Raw genomic sequence first — 16,755 nt, 5'->3', positions numbered from 1 at the left:
TAGAATCTGATTTACTTTTTTTTTTTTTTTTTAAAGCAGTGCATTGAGTAGTCATTGAGCGAGTGATTTTTTTTTTTTTTAACATTTTGTTTCAGAGCTCAATTTAGATATTAGGGCTTATGAACATCCATCTACAATGTCTGCAACTGCAGAGTTACCTGCTGAAACCACTAGCAGTATTTCAACTAAACGTGTCAGACAGTAAATCAGCTGTATCAGGAAAATGCATGGATGAGTTCATAAGCAGGGCTAGCAAATTCTAGCAAGATGAAACACCTACATAGATTGCTTGATTCATTTCATGAAACAAATTCTTCCTTTTGGCTTGTTCAGAGTAAACACTTAATGGGATTGCTTAGGTCATTATGACCAGGTTACATTCTACTGTCTGAGCAGACGCTGAAAAGTTACTGTATACAAGAAGGAAATCTGAAGTGTGAAAAATCTTTGACAGGGAAATTTGGTAATCTGAGTTTTGATTGGTAGAGAAGTGATCCAGTAATGTGTGTTTGTGACAATGACAACCCCATGTTGTGGGTGAGGACAAAGTCGCAGAGCTCTATAATCAGGTGTGTAATGCTGACATCGTGGATGGTATTCCTGATGGCCTGTAATCCATCTTCATGTGGAATGTTGGTGTAAAGAGCTTCTACATCCATGGTGGCCAGATCCTGGATGACCCATCATCTCAAGCATTGGCACACTTACAACAGGATTATCTGGCTATATTGACTCTTTCCTCAGACTCTATGCTACCAGCTCTCCTAGCTATCTTCAAGATACCACTGACTTTCTGAAGAAACTACAAAACATCAGTAACCTTTCTGAAAACACCATCCTAACCCCATGTTGTGTTAATCATAGAATAATTGGCACTTCAGGAAATACCCATGCAGCAGAATACTTAATAGTAGAAATAAAAGTTATAACAAGCAACCCAAATTAAACAGTTGTGCACATAGCTTTGTTGTAGACAATGCTGCAAATGTAGCAAAGATAAGAAATCTAGAAGATAATGAAGGGAACCTAAAACTTATAAAATACGGTGTGCAGTGCTCATTGATTTGCATTTTCTGCAAAGATTTAAGTACAACATCTGTAATAAAGGAAAACATTTTTGACATTGCAGAATATTTCACAGTAACTACTTTTTGCTTCAGTTTCACTGAACAAAGCAGGAGGATGCAAACTAATTTTCTCCCAGATGTGTGATGGAAATCAGTGGTTGGCTGTTCTGAGCTATTTATTGAGAACTGGCCTATTTTGATGACAATTTTGTGAAGAAAATCATAACAAAATAGATGGAACTCTCACAGCTAAAGTAGTCAACATTGGACTAAGGAGAAATGTTGAAGATATTCTGAATTACAAAAATCTATTTCTTTTTGCCTTGGGAAAGCTGCAGAAAAATAGCATCAACCATGCAGTGGCAGTTGAAATTTGAAAAGAACATGAAGAGACATTGGTGAAAGAAATATCAAGCAACATTACATTTTAGCAAGTAAAGAAGTAGATGGATCATGCACTTACTCCAGGTCTTTCTTGCCAATGTTCTTAGTCCAAAATGCCAGGGTAGATGTCCAACAGCTGAAGAATATGCTGCTATGATTTAGGCATCTAATAATCAAGCCTCTGCCATGCCAACCATAATACATTTCAGGGCTGGAGCAGTACATGTTGGCTGAGTCTCACCACTAAACTGGTGGAAGTTCCTGGTGCTTAGTTAGTGACAAAGTTTGTTGAAGTGCTAAACTGTCTTTTCACACTAGTAGCCACCTCTGCAGACCTGCAAAGTATATCTTCTTCACTTTGACTAAATCATTGGAAGTTGAAACAGCAGAAAGACTTGCCTTTCTCTTTCAGTCTATGGACTAATCAAGGAGGGAAGAGATGAGATCTAAGTTTGAAGGACCCAGTAAGTAACTTAGACTGTCTTGTTTTCAAAAGTCACAAGGGAGTAGAAATTTAAACTCCAGTCACTTTCACTTGCACATTTGAAAAGTTTCCCAGGCTGATTTGAAATCAATTTAGTTCACTGACTATAGTAATCCCTCTGTTCCTTTAATCTACTATATATGTAGTCTGAATCCATTTGTTCAAGAACTACTAAACTGCAAGAGCTAGGACCACCACATTTGGGTATGCAGCTTCCTCTTATAACTTAAAGCAAGGTCAGGGCTTGGTTGTGCCAGGACAATGGGATGTGCATGGAATATGATCGTTTCTCATCAAACGGAAAGGGAGGGGTGTGATAGCAGGGACAGTTACTCATGAATGACCACACAGGGGCAGCATGTATCCCAACCCCGTGGAGCAGCTGGGCATCACAGCCCCAGGCCCCTGCGCGCGCGCGCACACACACACACACACACCCCCCCCCCCCCCCCGCCATGAAGGACTCAAGCAACACCAGGTAAGTCTTCTAGTAATAAATATTTAGTTGTAAATATAAAACCTGTTTTGATAAGCAAAGTTTATGTATCAAAAACATTTAACTTTTTTCTTTAATGCAGACAAATTGTATATACTTTTCTGTGTTTTGTTTTTAAATTCTAGTTGCCATCCTAATGCAGCTTGACACAAATCATGAGCTAAAGTTAATTTCGTAGTAAATAAGTAATATGTTACTGACCTTTTTTCCCAACATACTGAAAATGTACAATTAAGAACAATCTGAAAATCTTGAGATCTATCTGCTTAAATCTGTATAGTTATAGTGTACGTTCTTATTTTGCAAAAAGGTGTACCTAATCACATTTAAAGGCTTTACTTGTAACTCAACGTGGTTTTAATGTAAATCAGATTGGCTGATAGAAAACAGTGAGAAGCCATCTTTCGATAGGGGAAAAAAAACCCTGACTTACAAATGCAAAGGTTGATTTGAAATCTAATCTAAATTGAAGGTTTTCATTTAGTAATGTAAATGTCCTCAATTTAAATTAATCCACTCTGTTTACAACTGACTCTAAAAGGACCTTAACATTGCAATAGATATATACAGAGTCAAATTCATACTTCTTTGGAAGAGTTTTTGCTCAGCAGTAGGCTGACTGTAATGGAAGATGAGACTCCAATTCAATTTTTTGAATATGTGCCTATCTCCTTTAGGAAATCTGGCCGAGGCAATTTTTAAAGAGGGGAGATGCTGCCCTAACTATGTTCATTTCACCCTTTAAGAAACTCTGAAGCTGTTACAGCGACTTCTGAAGTCCCCAGGGTGCAGGAAGATTCCAGTGCTGGTTCAGAGCAAAGATGATGTCATTGTAACAGCCTCCAACTTCAGCTCAGAGAGGTAATAGGAGTGGTGAGAGTGGTCTTTGAGACCTGATGGGGGTGGATTGTGTCTGTGTGGGAGGAGAAGGAGCAAATTCCCACAGTTTAGATGTATTAATGTTGCATCTGCTGCATAACAGGGGCAGCCCGTCCATATAGGCGAACTAGGCGGTTGCCTAAGGCGCCAAGTTAAATGGGGCACCAAATGGTGGTGCAATATCATTGAGGGATTTGGAGGTGGGGGCGCTGATTGCATGGTTCGCCTAGGGCACCAGTTACTGGCAGCTAGTCTAGGGCTGCCCCTGCTGCATAATACATTCTCTCCATAAAGGGAAAAAACTCCATGTATTCCTTTCTCAAATAGCAGGGAGGGGCTTGTCCTGGGCCATCCATGTAAGACAGAAATATAGTGCCCAGACCTCAGTGCAGGAATCTAAAGCCTCTCTTCTGAATCGCACAAGGAAAATTAGATGCAGTGTGGCTGAATTTCAAATATGAAGTGTTCTGCAAATAACTTTGCCTGCCAAACTTTCCCCTGCCAGTTTTAGAACTTTGAATCAAGGTGAGGGGACTAACTTGCCTCCATCTGTTTCTCTTCCCTACAGGATGTGCCCAATATTCCAGATTTCCAATGTTACTGGTGAGAATCTGGAGTTGCTTAAGATGTTTCTCAATCTCCTGTCTCCCCGAACAAGTTACAGGGAGGAAGAGCCAGCAGAATTTCAGATAGATGACACTTACTCTGTCCCGGTAAGGAGATTGGTGCTGGGAAGGGCTCTCTGCCACATTTGAGATTGGACCAGGTGTGGGAGGTGGGCTGTGGGAAGGTGGAATTCCAGTACTGCTCTAACAGCATAGGTGAGTAACTCCAGTTACCGGTGGTTCTCTTTCTGGTGCAGGGTGTGGGAACAGTTGTGTCTGGGACAACACTGAGAGGCCTGATCAAACTAAATGACACCTTGCTTCTGGGTCCAGACCCATTGGGCAACTTCCTGCCCATTGCTGTCAAGTCCATCCATCGCAAACGCATGCCAGTGAAGGAAGTGCGTGGTGGCCAGACTGCTTCCTTTGCTCTGAAAAAGGTGAGTGTGTGGGGGTGAGTGAAGCGGGTGGGGATAACCCTCGTTTCTGATATCAAGAGCCTTAGCTCCTTCAGGGTACTTTCCAGTCCTGGTTAAAATAAGACCCCTTCCACTAAGGCTGAAGGGCCGGGCGTGGGGAGGGTTCATCTATCAGCACCATAAAGTCTCTCTCAAACTTAGTGGATCAGATTCCACATTCCTCTTCATTTTCAAGTGTTGTCACCAGTCAAATATTTCTGTGCCCTTATCTTGGGCTATGATCTCACCAGATCATCTAAGATAGTAGGAATAGCTTGTAGGAGATGTCTCATTAAATACAAGTGTTGCAGGGAATCACTTTTCTCAGAATGGAGTTAATGTCATAGGTTTGAATCAATTTTAACTTTCAGTTAGGAGTCTCACTTTAGCTTTTTTTTTTTTTTTTTTTAAACCAGAAGAGTTATATTTGGTACAAGCCCTGGTATAGGGATAACAGTGCAGTGTAACTGCATCCAATTAAGATATTATATATCAGGTAATTGAATAGTCCTGAAACCACACACAATCTTATTAGTTACAGACTATTCAGTAGTTCCCAGGTTCAAGGCTTGCAGCTAGTGTGCTCTGACCCCATTTCTGAGGAGCCCCCTGCCACCCAGAGGCAGCAGCATGGGGTGGCAGGTGGGAGCCAGTCCATGAGGAGAGCCAGTTTAAAAAACAGCTCCCCGCACAGACCAGCTGCCTGCCACCGTGTGCTGTTGCCTTGTACAGAGGCAATAGCATGGGGTGGCAGCAGCCTCTGTCTGCAGGGGTCCAAGCTCTCCACAGACAGAGGCTGCTGCAGAGGAGGGGGCAGGGGAGGTCGGGGAAGCCTGGACTGGCTACGGACAGAGACTGGTCCTGCAGTCAGGGGCTGCTCCGGCCTCAGTCCGTGGGGAGCTTGGACCTCCCACAGATAAGGGCTGCTGCTGAGGACCAGCCTCTGTCTGCGGCAGGCTCAGGCTTGCCATGGACAGAGGCTGCTCCATGGGAGGTGGAACAGCCTCTGTCTGCGGGGAGCTCAGGCCCACTGCAGACAGGCTGCTTCACAGCAGCCTCACCTGCCCCTCCCCCCACACACTGCTGCCCTAGAGGCAGCAGCTTGCCGGGGGGGGCAGTGGCAATGCAGAGCCAGTGCTGGCGGGGGACGGGGGGGAGACTGGCTTTTAAGCTGGCTCCTGCTCCCTGCCCTTTTGCTGCCTCTGATACAGAGGCAACGGGGGGAGGGATGTGTGTAGTCAACAATATTAACTGATAAGGCCAGGCTTATTGGTTAATCCTATAGTCAAGTACACGTTTACGTCCATAATCCATACTAGTGGTTTTGCACTGGTCTCAAAGCTGTAGAAAAACTGTGTAAACAAGGTGTTGGCATGGTGCTGCTGGAAGGAGTGCCTCTGAATGACAGGTAAAAAGGATGCCTATGGCACTCTTAGCAAGTGTAGATCTATTAAACCCCCTGTCCTGTCTAAAACTGAATTCTGGACAGTCATAGGCTTCTTTCTATAATGTCTTCAAAAGTTTTAGCTGAAGTCATTCTTTGGAACCCCCCTGCATAGCAGCATTGTTATATGCTGTTGAGCAGCTATCACATTACATCCCAGAGGAGGATGCATTTCAGTGGGTATGAGCAGGGGTCGACAAATTATGGAAAACCCTACTCGCCAGACAAAAAAGGGACTCGTCACCCTCCCCCACAAAAAGTATTTTTTAATGGCATAAATTCCTAATAAGAATAAAAACAGTAATTACTAATAAGTTATTAATAAATATCGCCCAGGTTATTAATAAATATCTTATAAACCTCTACCTTTTCTCTCTGCAGCCATGTCTCCTGCCCTTCCTCCATCAGCTCCCCTGGTGCCTGCTGCCCCCCAACTCCTCACCCTCTGCTGTCCTGACTCCTGCCCTTCTCACTGCCCTCTGCCTTCCTGAGACCTGCCCCCCTCCACCAGCCCTTCTCTCCACCCTGTGCCCACTCCTCCAGTAGCCCCACTCTGATCATGTGAGCTACCCCTCCTCATCCCTTCTCCTAAAACCTCCATCTACACACCTGCCCTGCCTCTCTCACCACCCTCTGCCCCCGTTCCCCTCATGGCCCTGTGCCCTCACAGATGCCTTGCTCCATCCCCGCCTTCCTCATGCCCACCCCTTCTTTCAAGCCTTCTCCCAGCACCTTCCCCTCCCCTCTAGCCCCCAGTGCCCTTACCCTCTCCTCTCCCAGCATAACCCAGTCCCCCCTCCCACTGACACCTCCCCTCCCGCTCTTTTCCTCATTGTCTGCACTTGGCCCCCGGCATTTGTCTCTCCTGCACCCCTGTCCCTTGGTGCCTTCCTCTTTCTTCTTCCTTTTCTTCTCCTGACCTCCTCCCCTCAGCACAAGCCCCTTCCCCATATTTTTCCTCTCCTCTCCCCACAGCCCAGCCCAGCCTCTTCCCCTCCCCAGGGGCCAGCTCTAGGTTTTTTGCTGCCCCAAGCATAACATTTTTTGCCCTCCCCCCCTTGTTGTTGTCTTTTACACTTTTGCATTTTTCAATGGGTTTTTGTTTGTTTGTTTTTGTTTTTGTTTTTGTCCTGACATTTTAGCCCTATAAATAACAAATAGCATTTTCATTGTTTTTTTTCCATAAAGGCAAAGGCGCTTCAAGTGAACTCCCCCTTTCACTCGCTGCTGGGTCACAGCAGCCTTTTCCCTGCCCTGTCCAGCCCCTCCCTATGGGCAAGCACCCTTCACTCCCGACCCACAGGGGGAGCAGAGTGCAGGGACAGCACAGAGCGAGCCAGAGGGGTGCAGGGATCGGGGGTAGCAGGGTGCGATGGAGGCACGGGGAATTGGACACGGAGAACGGGAGGGGCAGAGGGATCAGGGTCTGGGGCAGTGCAGGCAATGGGCAACACAGAGCTGGGGGGGCAGGGATCGGGGGAGCAGGGTGCGGGGGTGCGGTGGAGGCACGGAGAATGGGACACAGAGAACGGGAGGGGCAGAGGGATTCGGATCGAGGGGCAGTGCAGGGAACGGGCAGCACAGAGCTGAGGGGGCAGGGATTGGGGGGAGCAGGGTGCGGGGTGTAAGGGCGGCGCAGAGCCAAAGGGTCACAGGGGGTCCGGGGTGCAGGGGCAGCGCGGGGAACAGGCGGCGCGGAGACAAAGGGGGAGCTGGGGCCGTGGCAGGACTGGAGCCGGCAAAGCGAGCCCTGGCTATGCCGTGCGCTGCAGCCTGCTCCCAGGGACACACGGCCAGAGCTGAGCTGCCGCAGCCCTTTAAAATCAGCGGGGCCATGTCATACCAATGACCTGGTGTCCTGCCCTGCCTCCTTGTGCTGGAGCTGCACGCAGGCAGCCCGGTGGGAAGAATCGCCGCACTTCCCCCTTCCCAGCGGCTCTGTGCTCCTCCACCGGCCAGTGGATCGGATGGGGCCGCGCCGCCCATAGTGCGGGCTTCGGCTAGCCCATCACAATGGCCCACCAGGCCAGCCCGCCCCTGCACTAACCAGCTGGAAAAATCTACTCGCCATGGGCGAGTGCATTTGTTGAGCCCTGGCTATGAGTAATTGTTGATCTGGGAAATGCCTCGATCCCTCTATATGAAAAGAGTGAAAGAAATTAATCTATTATTTCTGTAGTAAGCATGATTCTTAAATCTTATAATTTTCCTATTTTTTTCCCTAGATCAAACGTTCCTCCATCCGGAAAGGTATGGTGATGGTTTCTCCCCGGCTGAATCCACAAGCATCCTGGGAATTTGAAGCAGAGATTCTGGTCCTGCATCATCCCACCACCATCAGTCCACGCTATCAGGCCATGGGTAGGCGTAGCAGTTTTCTCTGACCTTTAGTCCCCAGTGGTGCAGCTTAGTTGTAGATTTCTGCTTTAGCCTTAGTCTGCCTAACCCACCTGTGACTTCTGCTTTATTCAAGATATAGGGCATAGTTCCTCACATTAACTTCCCCCATTTCATTATGGGTGAGAGCAGATTTAGAAACACAAGGATTGCTGCCGGTAAGAACTAGTGTGCTTAGGAAGAGGAAAGCCTACCCAGTATCCACCAAAATTCAGCAAGCCTCTACCTCAGAGGTTCTTCAGCTTCATCATTTACAGAACATACCTTGCTCTTCTCTTTACTATGGACTGACCCCTGCTGCTTGGTTCTCAGTGTTTCATTGCATGCATCTCTGGGAAAGCAAGTGCAGAACATTAAGACCCACTGCTGTATTCAATACTTATGCTCTTTTCTGAGCTACAGACAAATGCATTTGTCACCACAACGGTGAGCTGCTTAGAATACAATAGGTTTCTTTCATTCTGAGCTCAAATGTGCTGTGGATGGATTAGCGATAATGACCTTGGGCACTAATCTGAGGCTTGTTCCACTAGTGGCATTTTCTAATTGAAAACTTCTGGTACATTATTGTTTACAGTGCATTGTGGCAGCATCCGCCAGACAGCCACTATCCTCAGCATGGACAAAGACTGTCTACGGACAGGGGACAAGGCTACCGTGCACTTCCGCTTCATCAAGACCCCCGAGTACTTACATATAGACCAGCGGCTGGTCTTCCGTGAGGGCCGTACAAAAGCAGTGGGTACTATTACCAAGGTAAAGGCTGAGGAGCCGTACCCTTGACATTTTGCATTCCCAGCAAACCTTAACTCCCTACAACAAGGGGGCAAGTTGGGTAATCAGGAAATGAGAGGATAAAGCTTAGTTGGAAATTTCAAGCAAAACTCAGGCTAGTTGTGTCCAGCATGTATATTGCAGCCTGATGGCTATCTAGCCTGTGTGAAATTGAGTGGGTAGGGAGGCTGGGGTTGTCTGTCTTCCAGGGACAGGTATCCCCTTGATGTGAAGGACTAGCTGTGCTATAGACACTGAACTGCCCTCTCAACTCTATGTAGCTTCTCTGGGGCATGTTGTTGGGCCAGCATGGACACCCATAGGCTGATACTGCCTCAGTAGTTCACTTATGTGTAATGGAAGTAATTCACTAAGCCCTAACTTGCAACAAACCCTTAAGATGAACCTTGCTTGGCTGACCCTGCCATTTTAATGCTGTGTACTCTTCCATCTTGTCCATTTGTACCCATCAGTTACTCCAGACCACCAACAACTCTCCAATGAACTCCAAACCCCAGCAAATCAAGATGCAGTCAACAAAAAAGGGACCTCTTACGAAACGAGAGGATGCTGTGCCCCCAGGTGGAACAGCAGCTGGGGGGCCTCCGGTGGGGGATGAAGCAGCTTCATCAGGATCAACACCATCAGTACCTTCTAGTGCCCTGCAACCACAGGTTAGCGAAAGACATCTAAGTGTCTTCTGGCTATTCACTTCATCCTTCCTGCCAACTGGCTTTTCTCAGCCCCTCAAAATGCCAGTGCTGTTCCCCCCTTTGGACTGTTAACTTGGCAGTAACTAGTACAACCAGCAGTACCCCAGCAAGGAGCTAGAGCCTCTGGTAACTCAGACAATCCTCACAGCTAATTGATGGGAGCTTGTCCTCTCTATGGAATATTTGTGTTCAGATAGAGCCTAGGAGCTCTCTTGGTGGGCTGAGGCCCTATTCTGCTTGGCGCAGTGCAAACACACAGCTTCTGCCACAATGAGCTTACAGTCCAAGTAAAGGCATTAGGCCAGCTGTCTCACTTCCCTTTGGTCAGATCATACAGAGCCTGGCTTGGGAAGAGGCAGTGTTCTTTCCCTGGATTAAGATCTCTCTCTTTTTTTGCCTTTCTGTCTCCTCTGTGCTGCGGTGTCCCTGTGGATAAAGGGTTGCACTCCCAGCCTGTTATGCTTACTCAGTATTTTTGCCCTATCCCTTGGGTGTTTGTGTGGCTGTGCTTTTGCTCATCTCTGCTTCTTTCTTCTTGCTGCTTTCCTTCAGACTGCACTGGATGAAGAGCCCCACAACCGAGAGGGCAATAAGGTATTTTTGCACCCTGGCAGCTGATTTGAGATAACTGGGCTTGGTAGCCTGGGCTTGGAACAGTCGTGTTATGTGGAGACTTTCTGCTTCCATCACTCACAATATTAGAAATCAAGGTCCTTGATTCTGAGCACCTTCAGCTTTCATTGACTTCATATGAGCTAAGTGTTCAGTGCTTCTGTAAATTGGGTTCCCAGAAGACCAGAACAAAAGTTAACCAGTTTCTGCTTGTCTCCTTATTGCTTAGAAGAGTAGGAATCTGATCATGTGAGGTGCTCCTGATGACCTTGCCATGAGTGTGGGTAGAATGCCTTGCCTATGTTTGTTACTTTGACTTTTTGGGGGGGGTCACCACAAACTAAAATTCCCCTTCTTGTTTTGCAGTCAAAAGCTGGAGGAGGGGGCCGGCGACGTGGGGGCCAGCGCCATAAAGTGAAGTCTCAGGGGGCTTGTGTGACTCCCGCCAGTGGCTGCTGAATTTTTTTCTTTCCCCACTCTGAGGAATTCTCCCCCTCCCTCCATTTTGTAGCCAAGAGATCCAGAGCAGCTTAAACCAAAACCCATCCAGCTGATCTGCTGCAGAAGAACCTTCCCTCCCAAGGAATGACAGAGGGGTTGTAACTTATAATAAGCTAATGAAGGTGACAAGACACATGGAACTGATTGACTGACACCTTCCTGCTCCCTCTACCCCCAACACACTTTTGTACAACCCGAGCTCTTAATTTTTATTCTTTTTATTAATATGCATGAAGATGAGCAGAAAATCCAGATACATTGGAGAAGAGCCATTTGGCTGCTTCCATTTCCCATCTGGTCTTAACCTTCTACACTGTCTCCAGTCCATTGGCATTAGAAGACCTGTAACTTCAGGGTTTAAAATATACTGAATAGTGGGTGGTCCTAGGGGTCAGCAATTCCTCACACTCCCGTAAGGTGCCAAATGAGTTCTGGACTCACCCTGTCTTAAACTGTTTTTAAACGGATTAATTTTAATGTGGCAGTGACTGCAGTTTGGAGGGGGATGCAGAAAACTGAACAGATGGACCTTAAAGAGGAAGGTGAATTCAAGAGAGATCCTTGACCTTAAGTAGGTATGTTTAACTTTTTTCCTCAGTACTTCTCCCCTCCTCCCCAAGTTTAAGGCCAATAGCTGTTTAATCCCACCTCTGAGTAAAGTTTCTAAGTACAGAGGTTACTTTCCCATCCCATCCTTCCTCTTCTCACCTCTGTTCAATGCATGCTCGAACAATTCTTACCTACCCTCGAGGCCCTGGCAGCAGAGTAACATAGTGAGAATGTTTGTTTGTTTCAGACTGCTCTGTGGGGCAGAAACACTGTGGCCTGTCACCAGTATATGTCTCCTCTATGACTAGACAATATCACAAGAGGAACAGTCCTCTTGAGGTTGGAAATTGAAAACAAATGCCATCCTCATTTGATGGCCTGCTCCTAGTGCTCCTTTCTCTCCTGGAACTCACAGGCCAGGCTTTGCCATGGCAGTGATAAGATTGGTCAGTCCTACACTTTGCAGAAGAGGGAAGTGATTAGTTGGTACCAAGCTTTAGGGAAGCACTTTCAGCCTAAGGACCCCATGGAGATTTTATATCTTTTATTTTTTAAAAAAAAATCTAGTTTCTTGGACAAGCCTACCAGGACACTCCTGAAGTGACTTTATTTTATCCGTATCATGTCCTTTTACCTCAGACTTTGTAGCTGGTCACCTCCAAACTTGTTCTCTCCTCTCCCATCCCTGAGGTGAGCGTCAAGGACATTGATTATCCTCCTGACTAGTGGGAAGCTTAATATCTTGAGGGAGGAGGCAGAACTATCGCTTTGTACTTAGAATGAAGTCAGTCACTGTTCTTTGTTTCAGGGGGCTTCCACCTTTGGAAGCTGTTAACTATAGAAACTTAAAGCCTAAACCCATCTTTGAGGATAAACAGAATGGAAGTGGAGAGTAAGAGCATGGTTCCTCCCGAGCCAGTTGCTTACCTGCCAGAGGTCTCTCAGGAGAAACTATAAGCAACTACACTATTAATAGCATCCCAGTTGTGAAGGAGTATGAAGTGTTGCTAGCAAAACATGGACGCCTGCTTCATTCATACTCAGACCTTATAGTAGCATTAAAAGTCCATCTAATTTCACTGCTCTTAAGGGAGGCAGAGAATTTTAGACTTTCTTCATGCCTCAGCCTGTTTTCCTCTTTCTTCATTCCTTGTGCCCAAGCTGAAAGAGGGAAGCCTGGGCCCGAAGAGGATTTGCGTAAGTTCACGCTAAGGAGGTGGTATGATCTCCTTTTTGTTGTGACCAGCATACAAAGATCACTGAGACTGGTGTGATGTATAAAATAAAACATTTGTTCTAAGTTAAAGTGTCTTCTTGCTCTAAGTGCCATTAAGTATTAGTCATGGAAATGGCTGCTAATAACCCCTGAATCCCTGTGCTGTCACAAAATGACAAGAGTATCTACCCTGCGCCTACTCTACTCTCAGCTAGGTGTGAGGGCAGCCTTTGTACTTATGTAGGGGGATAAGTTTCCTAAGCATATTGGTGAAGTTAGGCTGCTTTCCCATACAAGAGGGAAGCTGCAGGGTGGGCATAAGGGGATGGTGTTGAGAGCCATGGCGACCCGAGCTGTAAGGTGAAAGATGTGCTTTCAGTATGAAGGGTTGGTGATACCTGAGCAAGGGACTTCTTTGACAGCACAGTCTGAGTGCTACTTCTCTACTACAGGTAGATTAAACCAGTGGCTTTCAGCATTTACAGACTACTTTACTCCTTTAAGCATCTGACTTTTGTTTTGTAACTCTCCCTCCCCCCCCCCCAAAAAAAAATCACCATTTAAAACGTACTTGCTTATGCAATCAGACATAATGTAGCTGTGCCACTTCTCAATTTCTGAACAATTGCTAACTTTCTCATTTTTCCTCTGAGGGATAGTCATGTTAGCCTAACTTATAAAACAACAATGGTCCTGTTGCACCTTAGAGAGACTAACACAAATACATAAATAGTATCATGAGCTTTCGTGGGCACAAGCCACATCTGAAGAAGTGGGTTGTGCCCATGAAAGGTCATGATAACTATTTATATAGTTTTGTTAGTCTCTAATGTGCAACAGGACCATTGTTTGTCATTTTTCCTCCGATTTAGAAATCACTTGGGGCAGGGGGTGTAAACAGCCTGTTTTTCACTTGTGAGCCTTGTAATTCTGGGAAGCAGTGAAGTTACAATAACAACTATGTTTTTTCTGTACATTGAGCCTATTCCTACTGTCAGGTCTGGTGTTAGTTTCCCTGCTTTCCACACCCTGCCTGGAGTCCCAAGCCAGACCAGGCCTCAGCTAAGCTAAGTTGTTCAGGCTTGGGCTTTCTAGCCTGGGCTCCCAGTGAGTCTGACACCAGCCTTGGCAATCTCATTAAAATAAACTCATGACCCAGTTTGAGAACTGCTGATATACTGCATAGAGCTGTATAAACATTTAATTATATGAAATTTTAGTGTGTATTGACTTCACTAGAGCTTTTTATGTAGCCTGTTGTAAAATGAGACGAATATCTAGATGAGTTGACGTGCCCCCCTTAAAAGACTTCTGCATACCCCTGCTTGAGAGCCACTAGGTTAAACCTTATAGATCTGTCCCTTTTGCAGTGGAGAATTAACACTAATCTATTTCTAGCCAGTCTTTAGAACCTATTCAAACTATAAAAGGTGACATTCTCTAGCTAGCTCTAGCTTCTGTCTGAACACTTGGCTCCACAGTGTGTGGAATCTGAACAATATGTCTCTTTTTTTTCCCTGCCCAAGTAATTTAGAGCTCTTTAGGGTTTTACTTTTTCCTGCTATGATGGCACTGCTTCTGTATTGAAGTGTGGACTGGAACTTGCTGTAGGGTGTGTCTGCAGCTAGCCTCTATTTGTGCTAGCCAGAGTCATGCAGCTGTGGTCATGTGCAGGATCCTTGTCTGCATTCCTCTTACCAGCTGGAAAATAAACAAGAGTACCCAAGCCCCAGTGTGCCAGCTTCCAACTCATACATTTAGTAAATATTTCATTTGTTCCCCAGCCAGCCAGGAATGGAACTCCTCAGAATCCTGCTTCCAATACCCAAGGGGTGGGAGCAAATAGCACTATGGTGACCCTCTCTGCTCAGCAACTTCAGGCCTGGACCAGTGGAAGTCAATGCTGGCCCATCTGTTAGCACTGGCTGTGGGGCTCTGCACTGGTGCCAGCAGCGGGGATAGTATTGCTGGACTGGGGATGAAGGTAGGCACTTGAGGGAAGAGGCAGGGCAGCTGTGGAGAGCGGTGGCTGGGGGAAGCTGTGCTGGCTGCTGAGCTCCACCACTGACTGTGGGGCTGCACTCCTGGCCTCCAGATGTGAGGCTCTGCAGCCACCCTGCCTCTTCCCCCTCAGTGCCTTTGCTTTTTCCCCACGGTTGAATAGTGCAAATGAGCTATATCCAAGGCACTCACGAAAGATGGGGGAGAAGTTACTAAGCACTTAGCTGGTATGTGAAGCAGAGACTGGAATGTACAGCATGTCATCTAATCAAACCTCTTCCCACGGGGCAGTATTTGGTGTTTTTAGCCATCCAGTTGATTGACTTATCTAGCCACCTTTTCAAAACCTCCAGTGGAATAGCTTCCATAGGCAGCTGTTCTGTTGTCCTCCTGTTCTTACACTTACATTTTTCCTGAGATTTAATCTAAATCTGCTATGCTGTAGCGTGAACCCACAGCCTCCCGTCCTACTCTCTGTGGCAAAAGAACAACTTTTCTCCATCTTTCTTCTATAGCAGCCTTTCAGGTGTTGAAGACAGCTAACATGGTGCCCGCCCCTCACTTCTCTTTTCCTACCCAAGTCCTTCAGCCTTTGCTGACAGGGCTTGCATTCCACCCCTTTGATCATCATTGTTGCTCACCTCTAGCTCCTTTCCAGTTTCTCTCCAGCCTGTGTATACATGTCAAAACTGGACATGGTGCTCCAGCTGAGGCCTAACCAGTGCCAAGTAGAGTGTACTATCACCTGTGGCTTGCATGTTAGGCCTCTTACTGCAACCTAAAATTGCATTTGCTCTCTTTTTGCAGAAGCATCACATTGCTCTCTCAGGTTGAGATTGTGAACTACCATAACTCCCGGACCCTTCTTAGCACTTTACATTTGTTTTTACTGAATGTCATATTGTCAGCTCTAGCCCAGTTCTACAATTTATAAAGATCCCCTTTGAATTTTAGCTCTATCCACCAAAGCATTAGCAACACCCCTCTAATTTTGCCTCATCTGTACATTTGATCAGTCTGCTTGCTTTCCCTACACCTAGACTATTAATAAAAATGTTTAACATTAGACCCAGAACAGATCCCTGTGGAGCTGCAGGTGAGACCTCCCTCCAGTCAGACATCATTCTAGTAATAGTTACTCTTTGCGGCTGTTCATATATCCACTTAATGGTAGTTCTGCCCACTCTGCATTTTACTTATCAGAGTGTCATGTAGGACTATGTCAGAAGCTTTGCTGAAGTCTAGGTATATTGTGTCCACCACATTCCCCCTTCAACAAATCAGTTACCCTTTCAAAGAATGAGATTTAAACTGGTTTGGCAAGTGTTTTATACAAGTGCACAGCTTCAACAAGCAATTGAAAGACAACCTGGAATCCCCTAGTGCAGGGCTACTCATTTTGCGGCCTGCCGCCCATTTGTTTGCGGGTTTACGCAGGGCTCAACATGCAGCCCAGGGGTGGAAGTCAAAACAAAAAATTAGTCTACATAATGGTCTTCTGTTGATATGTGCTTTAGTAGTTAAATTCCTGGACTGTCATTGCTCATTAGAAGTGCTGTCATATGGGTGGAAATCAGGTAAATATTGTATTTTATTAATATCAGTAGAACAGACTTTGTATATTGTGTAGTCTTGCCTTAATCGTTGTATTCATGCCCGTCAGCATGAAAGAAGCTATTTGCATATATATATTTGCATGTATATGCAACCATACTTAAGTTGCAGCCTTCGGCATGTGCAGTGAGTATCATTGCGGCTGCCAGGACTTCCAAAGTTGAGTAGCCCTGCCCTAGTGATTAGAGCACTCACCTGATTCAAGTCCCTTAACACAAGGCAGAACAGGGATTTGAACTTGTCACATGTTGGGTGAGTTCCACTAGATTGTACACAATGAGTAGTGTTTCCTGGTTTTCTGGAGAAGGCCTAACATGCCCAACTCCTAGGTAGGGTTCATAGTTGTGAATCTTGGGCAGAGGTAAGTGTCTAACTTCCTTTGGCCATGCTCCTTTCCTGCATTTCCTACTGACTAGCTCAGGTAGCTCCCTCCTCATCCTGCTGGAATTTTGAAAGAGAGCTTGGACACCTAGACAGGAGGGCATAAGGCCTTAGTCCCCCTTGTGAATCTGTCTGGACAAGTGACTTTTGTCCAAACACTACCCCCTTTCTTCCCAACTG

The 16,755-nt window shown here is 46.1% G+C and overlaps 1 protein-coding gene across 2 annotated transcripts in view; it reads left to right on the top strand.

The window, feature by feature from the left end:
* GTPBP1 (GTP binding protein 1) overlaps positions 1–12,669 on the top strand; it is a 28,032-nt gene extending 15,363 nt beyond the window's left edge. The window contains exons 6-13 of one of the 2 annotated variants that reach the window (XM_006118964.5): positions 3,178–3,292; positions 3,879–4,023; positions 4,173–4,355; positions 8,043–8,178; positions 8,792–8,970; positions 9,462–9,662; positions 10,254–10,295; positions 10,680–12,669. In XM_006118964.5, coding sequence (XP_006119026.2) covers positions 3,178–3,292; positions 3,879–4,023; positions 4,173–4,355; positions 8,043–8,178; positions 8,792–8,970; positions 9,462–9,662; positions 10,254–10,295; positions 10,680–10,772 — 1,094 coding nt within the window. In that variant the 3' untranslated portion in view covers positions 10,773–12,669. The remainder of the gene's footprint in view (positions 1–3,177; positions 3,293–3,878; positions 4,024–4,172; positions 4,356–8,042; positions 8,179–8,791; positions 8,971–9,461; positions 9,663–10,253; positions 10,296–10,679) is intronic. The other variant, XM_075936747.2, reaches the window with a different exon arrangement.
* The last annotated feature ends 4,086 nt before the right edge of the window (positions 12,670–16,755 follow it).

This window comes from Pelodiscus sinensis, chromosome 1 (genome assembly GCF_052426305.1).
Source record: "Pelodiscus sinensis isolate ZL-2025 chromosome 1, ASM5242630v1, whole genome shotgun sequence".
Lineage (NCBI taxonomy): Eukaryota > Metazoa > Chordata > Testudines > Trionychidae > Pelodiscus > Pelodiscus sinensis.
The sequence above is the reverse complement of the archived record's forward strand: the minus strand, read 5'-3'. Positions and strand labels throughout refer to the sequence as shown.